The 17765-nt window shown below is 52.1% G+C and overlaps 1 protein-coding gene and 1 long non-coding RNA gene across 3 annotated transcripts in view; one reads left to right on the top strand and one right to left on the bottom strand.

Annotated features, from left to right (window-relative positions):
- The window catches only part of GPR139 (G protein-coupled receptor 139), a 34014-nt gene extending 24185 nt beyond the window's left edge, over positions 1-9829 (bottom strand). Inside the window, exon 1 of the mRNA XM_006910928.1 lies at positions 9418-9829. Within this exon, the coding sequence (XP_006910990.1) occupies positions 9418-9541 (124 nt within the window). The 5' untranslated portion in view covers positions 9542-9829. The remainder of the gene's footprint in view (positions 1-9417) is intronic.
- LOC112479129 overlaps positions 1-17765 on the top strand; it is a 234279-nt gene that overhangs the window by 103421 nt on the left and 113093 nt on the right. The window lies entirely within an intron of this gene.

Here is a 17765-nt window from a genome sequence, read left to right on the forward strand (position 1 = left end):
TGCCGGGAGGGCTACAGCCAGGAGGACGATGGGAGGACGTGCACCAAGGGAGACAAATACCCCAACGACACTGGTGAGTAGGGCGGGTAAAATTATCCCCCTCATTGGATGGATGGATGGATGTGGATGGATGTAGATGGGTAGATGTGTGGGTGGGTGGGTGGATGGATGGATGGATGGATGGGTGGGTGGATGGATGGATGGATGGATGGATGGGTGGGTGGGTACATAGGTGGGTGGGTGGGTGATTCAGTGAAGGCAGATGCAGTTGTCTAATTGTGCTGTCTGGTTTCTCCTCTCATCTTTTTTCATCGGGCAAAATGAAAGCATACGTTTGGGCTAAAAGTCCTAGTATCCTCCCAGCATAGTTCAGCTGGTCATGGCCTTTGCTCACGAAAGGCCCAAGTCATTCTTTCTATTTCCATTTTATAGAAAAGCAAAGATCCTTGGATGGTCCACACAGAGAAGTTCTCTCCCTTTGAATCCCACTAGGATCCAAGGCAGCCATGTCCTTGCCACACCCAGACCCTACGTTCCTTACGTTTCTCTTGTGGGGGTGGAGAGGGCAGGATCATCTCTGCTGCAGTGGCCAAAGCACACTGGATTTGGAGTCTAGAAGATTTGGGGTCAGGGTAACCCCTAATTGGCTGTGTAACCTTAGGGAACGTCCTCGCCCTCTCTGGGCCTCAGTTTTCTCATTGAAATCATTGTAATATGTCAGTATGCCCCAGATTTTAGTGACTGGTCCACCAACATGATTTTTGCTATATTCTTGCGTTCCCTATGTTATTATTTATGTAACATTTTTGTTTTAAAGCGTTTCGTCTCTTGTTTTTGAATTTATATTTCATATAACACTGCTGTCCCATCTAAAATTAATGTGAGCCACATAAATCTCAATTTTTCTAGCAGCCACATGGAAAAAATAAGAAGCAGGTGAAATAAATTTTAACAATATATTTTATTTAACTACGTTCACCTAAAATGTAATCAATATAAATTATTGATGAGATTTTTAACTTGATTCATACTAAATGTCCAAAATCTGGTATGTATTTTATACTTCCAGCATATCTCCAGATGGATGCTAATCTTCACTGGAAATCCTTGATCTCTGTTTAGATGTCATAAAATGCCCAGTTGAAGAAGTAGATTCACATACCCAAGTTGTTCCAAGGGCTCGGTGATTTTCCAATGACTGAACCGAGTATCAGATTTTAACGGTAAATCGATCGGAACGAAATGAGACTTGGTTCCACGGCTGCACTAATCAGATGTCAGGTGCTCCGCGGCCACATGTGGCTGGCTGATGGTTACTATATCGCACAGCACGGATGTACGACAACCCCGCCTCCGTGCTATAAACAAAAGGTGGCCTTAAAATAAACACCGTGACGATAGGCGAGTGCCATTAAGTTCCAGCTAGGTACTGCTGCCTGCCAAGGTGTCAGCCCTAGGCCTGCTCAGGTCTGTTCAAAAAGGAGATTTAGCTGTATGAAAAGGTGTTGGAGACACACCGAGCCTTTCCCTTTGATGGAATCAGAAGGATTAAGATAATTGAAAAGGAATCGAATGCTGCAGCCTGGTACCAGCCTGAAATAATCCTACAGAAAACAACAACAACAACAACACCCCCCCGCCCCGCGCCCCAATATCCAGATAATCACTCTGAGCTCCAAAATTCCACAGCCTCTTTTTCCTTTATTCCTGTCACTTTGCCTCCTCCTAAGACACCGCTAGCAGTGTGATTTTGTGGAAAAGTGAAAAAAAACAAGAATTGGAAAAACTAAGTTTGGGTTTAGATTCTGCCATTCCTAGCTCTGTGACTTCGGGTAAAGTCACAGTTTCATTTTGTAAAATTGGGGGTGTTTAGACTCATCGAAAAACAGCAGCCACAGACTGGCAGGCTCTGTGCCCCGTGCGAGCCACCACCGATTGTCCCATTTTGTCCACACCGTAGACACTGTGAGAAAGGCCCCGTCACTCCCATTTTGCAGAGAGGAACACAGAGGCTCAGAGGACTCGAAGCACCTTGCCAGAGCCCCACCAATAGGGGGCCACAAGGCTGGCATTGGAATCCGGGTCCGGGGATCACTGAGCCCCCGCGTCTAACCCCCCATGCCGTCAGCATCTAAAGGTTCTTTCTATCCTGAAAACCTGGGGGGTTCGTGTTCCAGGACATTGTCGGCTGCAGGTCGTGGTGCTTCCTGGAGCTTTCCTTGTGGTTTGTGCCAGGTCCCTGGTTTTCCGCGTTGGATGCTTTCCCAACGGGTCTCCATCGCCATTAGTTCTCACTCCTCCCTCCAGCTTCTTGTTTTCATCCTCCACCCACTGCGACCCTCTTGGTGTTTCTTGCCCACTCCGGAATTGTGTGAATTGTCAGCCCTATTAAGCCCGCAGACGTGTTTGATTTGGCTCACGCCGTGCTGGCTTGCATAGTGTTCTTAACATTTTCGAATTAGTCGCCAACATTGAAACACCGCCACATTTCATATAAAATAAATCAGGATTTCTAGATTCTTTTGAACACTTGGGCAACACTGGACCATTGGCTGGAAAGCTGAGTGGTAGTAGTACTTTCTGCTTTGCTTGGTCCCCCACTCTTCCCTCTGGTCTGTCGCCCCCACCTCTCGACCGAGACCGAGGGTCAGTTGTCAGCTGTCATTGCGGGCAAGCTGCCACTTTCTTATACTACAGATGGTTAGCAGGACTGAATATCGTGCTGTCAGTTTTTAGCCGTGTGACCTTGGGTAAGTCTCAGCGCTATCATCTGGAAGGTGGGCATGATGATTACACATGCCCCAGAGGGTTCTCATCAGAATGAAATGAGTTAACATATGTGAAGCACTTCGAAGGCTCTGGCCCGTGCTAAGGGCTCCTTAAGAGCTAGCAGTTGTTAAGAGGAAAACGCAGTGTTTTGGGAACATGTGTCTCAGTCTCAGAGGGGAAACAGGTTGTCAGAAAAACAGCAGGGAAGCATGATTCTTTGGGCAGGTGAAACATTTAAAGCTGGACCACTCTGTTCATTTATACTATCTTAGTGCCCCTTGGAGGTATTTGGGTTCCAGACAGCTACCCTCCCCGCCCCCAGCGGTTCCTGGTGTCCTGTGCAGGGCTGGCACCCTCTAGCAGCACCGCCCACATATTTCGGGCCCACAGGGAGGTTCCCTGGCCGGACCCGTGTTCACCCCCTACTCTGTTCCTGACCCCTTCTGTTGGTGCTTGTCAGCCTCCACCAGCTCTAGCTGAAGACCATTTCGTGTTCCGGGCCGACACCATTTCTGCAGGTTACACTGAACCACAGGCACCTCGCGTAGGGGCACGAATTCCCTAAGCTTATGATAGAATTATCGCTTCATCCATCCGATCGCTCCATCCCCATTTCCCAGGGCGTGGAGTTTCATTTCTGGTGGGTGCGTCTGTGGGAACGACCTCTGCAGAAAGCAGTGTGTAGCTCCAGGGGAGTTACAGGGCTCGACCGCGCCGACACGTTAGACATTGAAAACAGTGCCAGCTACGATCTGTTGAGCTCCTACGACGTGCACGGGACTGTAGCCTGTCTTCGCCTTTGCGTGTTTTATTTTGAGTCGCCACAGCAGCAATGCGGAGCACAGAAGGTTAATAACATCTATCGAACTCTTACTCTATGTGAGAGCAAACGCATGCCAAGAATGGCAATGAGCATTTTTACGATCTCATTTAATCCTCAGAACAACCCTACGAGATAGAGGTTATAATTATCTCATATCGTTGATGAGGAGGCTGAGGTTCACAGAGGGTGAGACATTGGCCCAAGGTCGCAGACCAGCATGCGGGGAGCCAGGATTCAAACCCAGGCAGTCTGACATCAGAGACCACTTGCTTAAACTGCCGAACTTGACTGTCCACTTCCTTACGAACGAAAACGGGGGCTCAGAGAGGTGCAGTAGCATATCTGAGATCACGCAGCAAACAAGGGTAAGATGTAGGATTCAAATCCATATTCGTTGGGTTCTAATGCACTTCGCAATCAATTTCACAAAGCAGAAATGACAGGGGATTGTTATAGAAAGTGCAGGGGTGGGGATTATAAAGCTACTGTTCTGGACCCCAGCTCAAGGCCAGCCAGGCAGCCTCCAGCACAGTACTCTACTGGTTCTGTGCTCATGTCCCATCTATGGGCCATGTCTCCAACTGAGCTATATACAAGCAGAGCCCAGCTCTCCTAGGCCTTTGACAGATCTATCAAGAATGACTTGTCAAGGGCACCCAGTGAGTTATTTTCAGAGCCAAGCCTGGAATCCAGGGCTCCTCACACAGTGCTCTTTCTCCAGGTGTTATGACAGAGATCTTAAGACCAAAGGTGCATTAAGAGGGGCCGGACAGGTTGCAGAGCAGAACGAGGGGCCTCACAGAGGGACTGTTACGGATGGGGTGTGCGTGTGTGCTCTCGAGAGGGGCGGCTATTAAATGAATCAGGGCACAAATATGCAACGGAGCACTATGCAGCTCCATAAACGAATGAAAATCTTCATAGATACCGCTATGGATGATTAACATACAAGTGAAAACAGCAAGATGTAGGACAGTGTGTATAGTGTGCTCATTTTGTGGAGGGTAAAAAATGAGAGCGTCGAAATTACAACGTGCGACTATATTTTTAGGTTTTTGAATAACATAAATGTCATCACCTATTTAATGTACGTGTGTGCATGTGCACACACACACACACACACACACACACACACACACACACATCCCTCGTCCTCAGCTCCAGCGGATTACTACCTTCTGGGAATATGAGCTTAATGCCAATTCTTCTGGTTTTTCAAGGAAACTTGGAAATCTACTTTTTAAAAAGAATCCAATTTTTAATTTCAAATGGTTCATTGCTAATATATAGACATCCAATAGAGTTTCTGCATATTAACAGTGCCCTGATGCTCTACTAACTTGTTAGTTCTTAGGAGCTTCTTTTGGTGGCGTCTTTGTGATTTTTTTATGAAGACCATGATGTCATCTGTGAATAGAAACGATTTCATTTCTTCCTTCCTGTATGCCTTTGATTTCTTTTTCTTGCCTTATTGCACTGGCTGGAGCTTCCAGTCCAATGCTGACTGAATGGGAGTGGTGAGAACAGGCCTCCTTGCCTCGTTCCAGATTTTAAGGGGGAAGCGTTTTCTCTTTTATCACTAAATGTGATGTTAGCTGCAGGCTATTTATAGATGCCCTTTATCACCTTAAAGAAGTTCTCTCTCTTTTCCTAGTTTGATTCGTTTTTATCATGCATGGATGTTAAATTTTGTCAGATACTTTTTCTGCATCTTTTGAATGATCGTATGGGTTTCCTTTTTTAGTTCATTAATAGGGTGAATCGCCCTGAATGATTTTCAAAAGTTGAAGCAGCCTTGCATGTTGGGGGTAAAACCAACTTGGTCTTGATGTATTTACCCTTCTTATATGTTCCTAGATTCGATTGGCTAATATTTTGGGGAGGATTTTTATGTCTAAATACATGAGGAATATTGGTCTGTAGTTTTGATATTAGAGTAAGCCGGTGTCCTCAGCAATCCTATGAAGTCACTCCCGTTATTAAGATTTGTGCTTTCTGGGCGGGGCAGCTGAGACACAGTATAAAGTCACTTGCCTGAGGTCACCAACTGAAAAGTAGCAAAGCCAGGACTCGAACCCAGGAGGTCCAACTCCAGACTTCTTAACCTGTTTACTACGTTTCTTCTCCAAAGAAATTGACAGGCCAAAGAAACCAGATGTGGAGGCCTCAGTCCAGCTTGTCAGTCACCGTTTTTCCACCTCTGGCTAACGCCAGGACCGACCACGTGTCAGAGCACTTACTGCCCGTCAGGCCACGGGCCTCGCCCTCCTCTCTTCTGAGCTCTTTCCCCAGACATTCGGCTCATCTTTTCCTCCTGCACCGTCTCCTGCTTTGCATGGTCTTGCCCCAGCTGGCCCAGTCCTGAGAGTGTCCCCAGCTCTCCCTCGTTGGCTCTGCTCGCTTATTGTACATGTTTCCAAAAGTTAGGAACATCGTGCTTACTTCAAAAGGAGGAAGAAAGACGTGGAGTTTGAGGAATATCTGGGACACCACTTTGCCGCTGAGCACACAGCATGAAGGGCCGAGGTCCCTTCCGAGACCTCGCCAGCAGAATCAAAGGCGCCGCGATGCCGCGGAACGAGCAGGTGTTTGCGCGCTGGCTTGACTGTGTGTAGACAAGATGCTCCGCTTCTCCGAAGCTCACAGGGCCAGGCACAGGCCCCGGGGACGTGCTGGGGATTAAGCGCGACAAGAGAGGCCCTTCATGTAGCCACAGACCTGGTGTGCAGAAGGCACCAAGCGGGAGGCTCTGGAAGTGCTTTCGGGTCCGGGCACTGTGCTGAGCCATTTCTACATAGATTAATGTATCTCATATGCGCGACCCGCCTGGGTAGTAGGTGCTACGGCTCCCCCGACTTTGCAGCGGGAGAAAATTGTGGCACGGAGAGGGGTGAGAGCTCCGCCCGTCGCTCACATCAGAAGCCCCTACATCCCACGCAAGACCAGTCCGATCGGTCCGTTGGAGGCAGGGGATTGAAACACACAGCCTTCCTCAAGCTCTTCGTCTCACTCGAGAGATCAAAGGTGGCGGGAGACATCCATACTCTCCCCTAGTTCCTGGCTCCCCCATCGTCAGCCACTCAGCCACTCCCCGTCCTGCCTCCGTTCCCGCCCGCATCTCTGACCACCATGGCGAGACTTTGGAATGGGGTGAGTCTACTGCCAGGAAAAGCGATTCAATTAAAATCTCAGTTTTCAACAGCATTACCGAGCCCTGCGGTCTGTGACTTCACACCCAGCATAGCCGTGCCTCCCAGTCGGTGCAGGGTGATGAGGGTTTGCTAATTGCTGGTGGCTGGGGCGGGGAGGGGTGGGGAAGACTGTAGTGAGCTTGGCTGGAGGAGCGAGTGCTGAGCTAAGTGCTTTCCTCTGAATGCCTCCCAGGCCCTTCCGTGGCTCACTGGGGGGCTTCGAGGAGCCCCCTCCTCCTCACGACCAAATCAGCTTCCTGGTGACGACTGCAACAGCTCGGCATCGAGCGGTACACGGGGTGTCAGGCGCCGAGCCGAGCGCCTAACCTGTGCCATCATCTCCATCAGCATCGTCACTCTGCAGCACGAGTCCAGGGGGGCAGCTACTCTCGTAAAGCCCATTTTACGGATGTGGAGGCGGAAGTACAGAGATATAAAAGGCCTATCAATTAACACCCGGCTCTGCTTCATTCTACCGTCTGCACTTAGTTACCAGGACAGACTTGCCTGCCCTTATGGTTTTAAGGAATGACTTGAGGATTTCCCCTTCGAACCACCTTGCTAGCCATTAACAAAACCAGCCGTCGTCAGCCCATGACCTTCGTACAAGCCTGGCCTCTCCAGTCATTCTTCTCCAGAATGCTGGGTCCTTCTGCATCTGTCGCTGCCTCTAGAAATATCAGCTCCCATTTGTGAGTTCCAGGAACCCAGGGACAGCACGTTGGGGGTCTCTGAGTCCCTTTGCAACCTCCCCAGCAGTTGGTACACAGCAGCAGGTCTTAATGCTTAGTTGAATGTATGAATACATCAGTGCCCTCTACTTTCTAATCCCAAGCCAGGCTCCTCCCTCCTTCCCCCCCGAAAGTCTTTAAGGCTGAGGCTCAGCCTTGATGAGCCCACACCTAGCACCATGCCGGGCATACAGTAGGTGCCAATGTCGCAAGTGGAGAAGGCCCTAGCAGGCATGCTGCGAAGGCGTGAGGTGCCTTGACTTCCACCTTGAGGAGTCTGAGGTGCCCCTGTCCTCCCCATCCTCATGTCCCTGCTCTGTACCCTTGGAAGGTCAGCCTGTCCCCATCTTTATGTTTTCTGAAGAAAAGCCCAGTGGCTACTTCAGTCAGCGGAGGAGATGGAGGGACGAGAGGCGGGGTAGGTACATCGTGATGTGAGGGCTACAGGTGAGAGGGGGTCTGTCACTTCTCAGGTTCAGTGAGCGTCACCAATAACCAACCTTCTGAAAAACTCTATTCCCAAAAGAGAGCTGGGAGAGGCTCAGGCTGGAGAGGGCAGACTGGCTGGAAATCAATTCCGGCTCGAGGTAATTACAGGACACGGACATGTGCTGCCGCCCCAGCAGAGCAAATCCGAAGCTGAGCGTCTTTCCCAGGGCAGCCGGAGCGATTAGAAAGAAAAGCCTGGTCACATGCCGGGAGGGCGGGGTACAGCACTAGTGAGTTTATGTTTTCTGTACCTGCCTAATTTGCCGGGGGATTTAACCTCCTCGGGGGCTCTAGCCACGGACTTGAATGGTTTGGAAAGGAAATTTCAACGAGGCTCCCAGGAATCCAGCTTCCAAGTTCCTGGGATCCCAGGAAGCCAAAGTTGATGATGGGGTGATGATGCTGCAGTTCTAGGCTGTACATTTTTCAGTGCCAACTCTCGCGTCTGCCTGTAAGTGATCTTTAGGAATCTTTCTGCCACAGAGCTGTCTCGGGGACTGTCTGGAAGAAGGGGCCATCTCAAGCAGGAGCCCCTGGAGAGAGACCCCTCCCCCTTTCTCACAGGGCAATCACCCCTGCCCCCTCCTCCCCAGCCAGCTTCGGCTCTCTTCAGGAATTCAGCACAAGTCTCAGCCACACTTCCAGAGGATGTTGAGCTGCGGGGCCAGCCAGACGCCTGCAGCAGCCAGCGAGCTGCCCAGGGCGGGTGGGCCGGAGGCCAAGCCAGGGGGCAAGGCTTGTCTTCAAGGAGACCGTGACCCCCCTGAGGTGGTGGGTGTCAGCAGCCCGTGTGTGTGTCTCTGCACTCTTGCCCTGGCCAGAGCATCACCCCAGAGCCACCCCCGAATCTTCCCAGCCCACCTGGAGAGCCATTCTTGCTCAGAGGGCAGCAGGGGCTCAGCCCTTGCTCCATCCCGGGGACCCCACCCCCCCAGCATCAGGGTCTCGAGCTTCATCTCCAGTCAGGTAGGGACACGCGGCGGTGCAGGGGAGCGAGGTGTACCAGGGCCGGGTGCACATAGGGGGCTATGGGAGAAGCGAAGCCCCAATGTAGCCGTCTGTCCCCAGGCGCAGTCAGGTCACACTGGCAGCCCCTGCTGGACCCTGCGGACGCCGATCCCTCAGACACGCACACAGATACTGGGCAGCATCCTCGATTACTACGCGCGCTCGCACACCAACCCACACTCACAGGCACACACACGCGCGCACACACACCACGAGTCCCCGCTACGCCACGGCAACTTCCTTCGCCCCCAGCCTGGCAGTGTCCGCAGCTGCCCTTCAGGCTTAAACTTTTTCCGAGGCGGCGCCAGGGCTCGCGCCGAGAAGGTGGACCCGCCTGGGCTTCCCGGGTTGGGGCGCCCCGCACCGGGGGCTCCTGGCTTCCCTCCCTCTCCCCGGCGCCCCTCACCTGGTAAACCGAGGCACAGCAAGAGGCTGTAGTAGACCACGGGCACGAAGCCCAAGCCGCAGGCCGCGCCGGGGGACCAGGACAGCGAGCTGTTGGCGGCGAGGTGGGCGTGCGTGTGCTCCATGAGCGCGCCCCCCGCTCCCCGCTGCGCCCGCCCGGCCTGCTGGCCCGGCTCCGGACGCCGGCTCGCGGGTGGCGGCGGCCGAGGCAGCAGCTGGAGCGGCAGCGCCACTGTCCCCGCAGGACTTGCTGCTACGGTTGGCCGTGGTCCCCTCTGCTCCCTCTGCACCTGCCCGCCTCGCGTCCGGCTCAGCCCTTCCGCAGGGCGCACGGCGCAGGGCGCAGGGACTCACTCGGGAGGGGCTCCCGGAGCCCGGAGCCGGTGTGTGCGCCTCCCACCCCGGACCCGCTCGGCTCCCGCCTCGGAGCCGGGGGGCTGGGACGCAGCTCCCCGCAGCCAATCAGCAACTGCCTGGATGCGGTGGGTGGGATGCTCGGATGGAGGGGGTCTCAGCTGCCTCTCCCGGCTCCAGTTTCAGGAGACGAGTTGGACCTGGGAACCCCAGAGGAAGACCCGGGTGGGAGCAGCCCACCCCGTCTCCACCCCTGCGGGAGGGGCGTGGTGTGGGTGGGACCTGCTTCTCCCGCAGCGGCTCTGTGCTCCTCCAGCGTGTCCTCAGGTCGCCTTCTCTACTCTCCCCCCAGCCGCCTCTCTTGCCCCTCGCCAGTGCTCCCAGCCCATCTCCATAAGGGGTTCTCCACCTAGGGCGTGGGGGAGGGGAGGGGAGGCTGTCGGAGTGAGGATGCTCAAGAGCTGCTGACCTGAAAGGAAGCGTGTCCGCCTCTGAGTGTGGGTGTCGACTCTGGGGGAGGCCAAAGGGGGCCCTCCGTGAGCTGGGGTGCCTTTGAAGGGGATGCAGGCCCGCCGAGAGAAGCCTGCCACAGAGTCCTTCTGTCAGGAGTCAGGACGTTGCGGCTCCTGGACACACTCACCCACATTCACACAAAGTCACACAATGCCCAGGCGTGCCTGCGCGGTCAGACACTCACACAGGCAGACGGAGGCCCCCTCGTCCCATACCCAGACAGGCACCAATGCGGGGCACCCTCATCAACGTGCACAAAGACCACAGTCACAGGGCATCCCAGGCGCACACGCGCGAACCCACGTGGGAGTCATCTGGGGGCGATCTAGTGTTTGAAGGTTGTGTGAAGGGTAGGAGAGGTAAAGCAGGTGGGATCTAGGCTATCGTGGAGTTGGGGTGAATGGGCACCCCCTTCTCCTCAGGATAGGCAGGTGGAGGGTTCCCCATGCAGCTCCTACGGGGGCCACAACAGAATTGAGAAAGGAGAGAAGTCTGTCTGAGGCTCAAGACAGTGTGTGCGTGTGTGTGTGTGGGTTGCGTGCGTGTGTGTGTGTGAGTTGTGTGTGTGCGTGTGTGTGTGTGTTGCGTGTGTGTGTGGGTTGTGTGTGTGCGTGTGTGTGTGTGTTGTGTGTGTGTGTGTGGGTTGCGTGTGTGTGTGCATGTGTTTGTGGGGGGGTTGTGTGTGTGTGCGTGTGCATGTGCGTGGAAGGTTCTGCAGAAATGAGAAGGAAGGAGAGGCATCGGTGGCCAGGCTGTGGCACCTGCCAATGCAAGACCACGTGATGGACTCAGAGAAGCCTAAGACCCCTCTCTGCCCCGCCCCCACGTCCATTTCCCGGGGAGAAGGAACTGCGTGAGCTTCCCCCAGCCTCTTCCAGGTCTCCCAAGATGGATGAGACCCCCTCATGCCGAACAAGGGGCATGTGTCCACTGTTGTTGGGGCCCCCAGGCAGGCATTGGGGGTGGGGCAAACATGGGGGGACGGCTCTGCGGCCTCAGGCTAGGTCTGTGCTGAGCACCTAGGCTGTAGGCCCGACAGGGACGGATGATTACAGAGTCATGCGGTCTTAGGGCACGAGGGTCTGATATCTCAAGCCAAATTAGCTACTGAAATTTTGCAGCGAACTGTAGTTTAAATGCGACCACCCCAAATAAAAACAAAATGAAAACCCCAGTACGTTGATAAATACAGCAGTGCTATGGTAGAGGCTCAATAAGTAATTGTTTGAAAACCTATACATTGGATTTGTCTGCAGGCAGCTGAACTGAGACGAGAAACCGGGGCTGGGGAGAGGGAGCGAATGGGATCGGGCGAAGCTGCCGAGTCCATTCAGGGAGCCTCCCACTTCAGAACCACGGACAGAGCCTCGGGACTTCGGCCCTTCAGAACTGAGTTAACCTGCTGCTTCACCTTCCCGTTTCTGAGTCCCCCTCTCATGGAGGCTTGGCCTGACAATCCTATTTAGATTTGAAATCTCTGCTCCCCCCCGGAGGAGCTCACTTCCTCTGCCCCCTTTCTCCATAGCGCTTAGCACCACTGGCATACCACACATATCTTTATTTCGTTTCTGTCTCTTTCCCCTCAGAACGGCAGGCCCTTTTGTCTGCTTTCTTCCCGTTGGCATCGCCGGCTTCTGCAGGTTGCAGACTCTCCATAAACACTGAAGAATGAAGGGCCCAGCGCCCACTGACCAGGGCACGCAGGGCACGGGGAGATGGGTTTGTCTCTGCCTGCCTTAGTGGGCCAGAGCGTTGGAACGTGGGATGTCATTAGGGCTGGAGGAGCGCAATCTCAGATTTAGCCTGTAATTATCCTATGTGACTAGCCACTCTGAAAATGATCTGTGTGGTTTGGACTCCGGGGCTGTAGTTGGAGATTCTTTATAAAATGAGTTGGGCAGAGTTACCGGGCTGCATGGGGAATCTTGATCGACCTTATTGTTTCTAAGCGTCCATGTCCCTATCTGTAACATGAGGATGAAGGAGACAGGAAGCCTCTTCCCGGAATGCCCAGCGGGGAGCGAGGGAGAGGGGTGAAGGATGTGCGCAGACTGTGACCTGGAGCGAGGAATTGAACCGGGTTCTCTGCGGGCTGCACAGGGAACCTCAGGTTTCCTGGGAAGTGGATGGGTCGGATGAGAACAAGGTTCTAGGACAGGCTTCTGGAGCCAGGAAAGGGGCAGGGGGAGTCCACAACAGGGTATGTTTAATTTTGCTCAAGGGCTGACCTACTGGGCTAGTCCTGCAGGACAGTGGCATACTCAAGCTGACAGCTGTGGTTGGCTAAATCTGCTCACTTATTCATACTTTGAACAGACTCTTATCGGACTAGCCACTGATATAGAAATGAAAATGCAGGGCCCCTTGTTCAAAAATTAAGAATTTCAGGACAGCAGCAGCAGCAGAGCATTAAGCCAAGCGTGGGGCCCTGTGTGACCGCACAGGTCACACACCGCGAAGCTGGCCCTGCTTAGGGTACAGAGCTGGGTGAGCAGGGCACACAGTCACTGGGGGTTTGTTGTGAGAGGCCTGTGTCTTAGCTTATCTCATCCTCATGCTAGCGCTGGAAGGAAGGTACAGTGATCAGCCCCGTTTCCCAGGTGAGCAAACCAAGGCACGGAGAAGTTTGGTAACGTGCCCGAGGCCATCTGGTTGGGGTTAGGTCCAAGGCGGTCTGGCTACAGCCACTGGGGGAGCTTAGTCTCGTGGAAGGACAGGTCTACAGCAGAAAACCATCACAGTGTCTCGTGGGCCCCATGTGACATGAGGGTAGGGACTTCATCTGTCTCGTGCTGTTTCCCCAGTGCCAAGAACAGTGGCAGGTAGGTGTCCAGAGATAAAACTTAGATAGATAGATAGATTGATAGATAGACAAATAATTAAATAGAAAGAAATATATGGAGCACAGCAGAGGAGAGGGGATTGCAAACTCTTAACGCCCGTGAGCCTGGGCAGGTAATAAACGTGAGTGTGCAGAACTACTGTACATTCTTTTTTTTTTTGTAAAGAAATACACTGTCTCCCATTTTCCTGGAAACACCTGGCCCTCTCGGTCTAGCTTCCATTTTTCTACTCTTTGATAGAGGAAGGGGGCTGAAGGAATAATTTTTTTCTCTAAGAAATAGAGCAGCACAAACATAACATAAATCGTAGCACTTTACCCAGATGAATAAGTTCCAGAGACCTTATCTTTAACCCCATGCCTATAGTTGACAGGACTGTATTGTACCCTTAACGTTTTGTTAAAAGGGTAGATCTTATGGTAAATGTTCTCACTATAATTTTTAAAAATTCAGACAAAAACATAAAGATTGTCCAGATGAGGCTCTGTAGAGACGTGACGAGTACTTCTCGAAAAACAAAAACGAAAACAAATTCACGTTCGTTTCAGTTAGTCAGAGAAGGGTCCTGTTACTAGTAGCTCGAGAGCGTGCGTTGGTGGGCCGGTGGTCTTCGTCCTCAAAACAGTGACACATCACATCTGGTAGAACGTCACCTTTAACAGAGCGGAGGCATGTGCATCATCTCCTTCGTTACCTGCGTGAAGCGGCCGGGGCTCAGCTGGCTCGTTTTGCACGTGGGAAACCCTTGGCTGGGGGAGAGCAGGCAGTGTCTCTCTACTACCTCGAGTTTGAGAACGGTGGGACCCACAGAGGCGAGTCCCCCAGGTCCCCCGTTTTGCAGATGAGGGAGTCGAGGTCCAGAGAAGTTAAGTGCGCCGTCCGCGGTCATTAGTATCAGAGCCGGGACGCAAACGCAGCGTTTGCAACTCTAGATGAGTGCCAGTCTCTGTGCAATCGAGAACGGACTGCAGAAGAGACGAGGTACGGTAGAGGTGGCACCACGTCTGTGTGTGTCAAAAGTTCCCAGGTGTCATTTTCCTTTGATTTGTATAGTTTCCGAGTCCAAGAATTCTCACACACGGTACGACACCTAGAACCTTCCAGATACTCAAGCCGTCAAACCGGAAGAGGAGAGATTGGAATATGTTTCCCGGCCACCGCATCGTGACACCACTGCCCCCGTCCCGAGCCTTTTTCTTTTTGCAACTATCCTATTCCAACGGCCAAAAAGTTCCATTTTCTTTAAGAGCCTCAGAAATAGCCCTAAGAGGGAGGCATGGGGTATTCAGAGGCAGCGAGAGGGAAGGTACTTACCAGAATCTTCCCTGCAGGGATAAAGCTTTGAAAGTACAGAAGGCATGACTCATCAATGTACAGATAAGGCCGGTTTGCCAAGCAGAACGATGGCAGAAGCAGGGCAGCTAGAAAGGCCAGCGGGTAGGCAGTCTTGTTGCTGGGATACCTCGGGGCAGAGGAGCGATGAGCTGTCCTGCTCAGGAAAGTTCCAGAATGCCCTGAATACCCGTGCACTGAAAGCTGTCTTATCTGGAACAGTCGTCCCGCCGACTCTGCATTGATGATCTAAGAGGCTGATTTCCAATGCGACGATGGGCTCTAACGCCATGCCTCCTCTCTCTATAGCTGGCACTGTTGGGGTGCAGCTGCGGGAGACTTGGAGAGAGAATTGAGTGCTTGGCCCAAGCTTTTGCAGGTGTGGGGGAGCCACATACCTGGAAGTTAATTTCCAAAGCCAGCAGGTCTCTGGAGCCTTCTTAAGAGACGCACATGAGGCTTTCCCAAATTGACAGCTTCTGATTCTGAAACAAACACTGATCTGTCAGCGTGGTCAGATTTCAGACTTTGGTGTCAGGTGGAACTGGGTATAAGAGGCCTCTCTGTGTCACAGCTAGAGATAAAAATGGCATCTACCTCTGAGGGTCGCAATTAGGATAAAAGAAATCATTCAGCATTTCCTGAAATTTAGCCATTGGAGTACCGCGTGTGTGATTTTCGCCCCTTGTATTGCTGTTAATATGATACTTCTTTTAAGTTGACTCACTTAGCAATACCTCTGTTTGAAAGATGAGATGTATAAAATTGATTTTAAAAATTAATTTTTACCGCGTATGGGCAAACTAGTCTCACTCGCTCTGTGAAGAAGGAAACCATTTAAAGAATCATGGAGGCAGAAAAACACTGTAATCAAACTTCTGGCTAGCATGGTAGCCTGCCAAGGCTGAGCCTGAGGCCTGTCCATTCCGTATTGGGAGAGGAGGCTAGCACGTGTTAGGGATGCATTAAAGACTTGCCGCACTCCCTCCACCCCGGAGGCTTTCCCTCGATGTAATCGGAATGATAGGACAGAGAGGAACTCCCTTGCCATATTGGGTCTAGAAATGCCTACAATTATATTCTCCATGGTCTTTCCCCTTGGTCTGTTCGGGTTGTTATTACGGAACACCATGGGAGTGGGTGGCTTATAAACCACAGACATTTGTTTCTCACAGTTCTGGAGGCTGGCAAGTCCAAGATCAGTGTGCGGCAGATCTGGTGCATCAGCTGGTGAGAGCTCCTTTCCTGGTTCATGGTTCAAGGCCAGAGCCTTCTGGTTGAGTGTTCATGTGTGGAAGAAGATAGGGCACAGGGCGAAGTATGGAGCTTCCGTGCCCTCCCTGAGCTCGGCACCTTGTTTGTTCACCAGATCGGAAGCTCGTCAAACCACATCCTTCTGAGTTTTTGCGGAGACGTCATTACATGGCCACAGTTGATTAGATCACTGGCCATTGGTGATTGAACTCAGAGTGCAGCCCTTCTCTCCTCCAAGGAAGTCAGAGGATGGGACTGAAAAAGTCCAAACCTCTAATCGCAGGGTTGGTTCTCCTAGCAACCAGCCCTCATCCTCAGCTGTGGTCCAAAAGTCACCTTGTTAACATAACACAAGACGCCATTATTGTTGTCAAACCTAGGAAATGTCAAGAGTTTTAGGAGCTCTGTGCAGAAGTGGGACTAAGGCCAAATACATATTTCTTATTATAAATGACAGTGTCTATCACAAGGCAAGTCTAATCATTAATGAGGCCATCTGGGTTCCAAAGCTATCCTAGGAGACCAGCCGCTCTTCTGTGGCGTCAGGGCCCCCAGCTGGCAGCACTGTCTTTCCCTGTTCCCTGTCACCAGCTCCAGACCACGCTCCTGCCTCCCCTCACGGTCCCCCAGCCTCAGGTCCCCCGGCGTGTCCCCCCTTACTCCCCGTCCCCGGACAAAGCACAAAGAGCTCTTCAGGACCTCGACACGATCCATCCTGCCACCTCTGTGTCCCATCCCTGACCCAAACAGCCTCTGTCCTTTGCCTACCGCCATTTCTTTGGGAACGAAAAGAAGCCTAGTTGGCTTTGAATCCCAGCACCCTGCTTACTAGCGGTGTGGAGTTTGGCAAATAATTTAACCTCTTTAAACCTCAGTTTCCTCGTTTACATAAATGGCGGCCTTATTTTCCAACCTTGCGAAATGACGAGGCGTGTGAAGTCATGTGCACGATGTTGTCGATCGATCGCATCTCATTTCATCCTAATGCCACTTTGAGATGGATGCAAGTATCATGTCCATGTTAAGGGTGGGGAAGGAGAGGCTCGAAGACAATACTCTGTAAGTCTTTGCCCAAGATGACAGGGCCAGTGAGCGATAAAATTAGGTCTGAGTGGAGACGGTCTGACTCAAGAGCCTGTGTGCTCTGAGCCATCTCCCTGGTGTCCCAGGAGGCTATGTATCATCAACCTACACATGTTAGTTTTTCTTTCTTCCACTCTATTTCACACCTGTAAAATGGAGTTAATAACAATATCTACCTTATGCATTTGTGGTAGGAATAAAATAATGACGGAAATATCAACTCTGCGAAGCTTAGGCCAGTATTTGGAACGAAGTCAGTTTACAGTGTGTCTTATTCTTGTCGGTATTTGAGGTCTTATTTTGGTTGATGGTATAATGATGCCTTTGGCTGTAAGTCACAGAAAACCTGATTCGAGTGGATGAAACGGAAGGTTTCTCTTCTCACACGAAAACCAGTCCTGAGACAGAGCTGCCCAGAGCTAGTAGATCGGTGGCTGGCCCGGTGACATCCCTAGGGGCTCCGATTTCTCTCTTCTGCTGTGTTATGTCTGGTGTTTCTGGTTTTCGTTTCTGGTTTTCACCTCCTGTGTGCTCCTCTCTCTTCTGCTCGCAAGAGGGTGGCAGCCAGTCTGTGAAAATCGCACAAAGGAGGGGCCGTTTCTTCTCCCCCTGCACCCTTATTTTTTTCTTTTTTTCAGTGAGGAAAAGCTTTCTTACAAGTGCCCCTACTCCCTGAGACTTCTCAGGTCTTCGTGGCCAGAGTCGTGCCACCCCCCCCCCCCCCATCCCACACCTCAGCCAGTCACTAGAAAGCGATGATCACAAAACGGCTCGTCCGCCCCCACCCCCGGCCTGAGTGACAGCGGGCAAGCGACTTCTCTAAGTCTCAGGGTTTTTCACCTGTGAAACGGAGATGGCGTTGACTGATTCTCAGTACTGTGTGAGATTAAGGAAGGTAATGCAGAGTCCCAGACACCTGCGTGGTTAATGTCTTCATCCTCTTACGCAGCCTCGGTCATCACAGGACAGG

This window comes from Pteropus alecto, unplaced genomic scaffold (assembly GCF_000325575.1).
Source record: "Pteropus alecto unplaced genomic scaffold, ASM32557v1 scaffold34, whole genome shotgun sequence".
NCBI classification, from domain to species: Eukaryota; Metazoa; Chordata; class Mammalia; order Chiroptera; family Pteropodidae; genus Pteropus; species Pteropus alecto.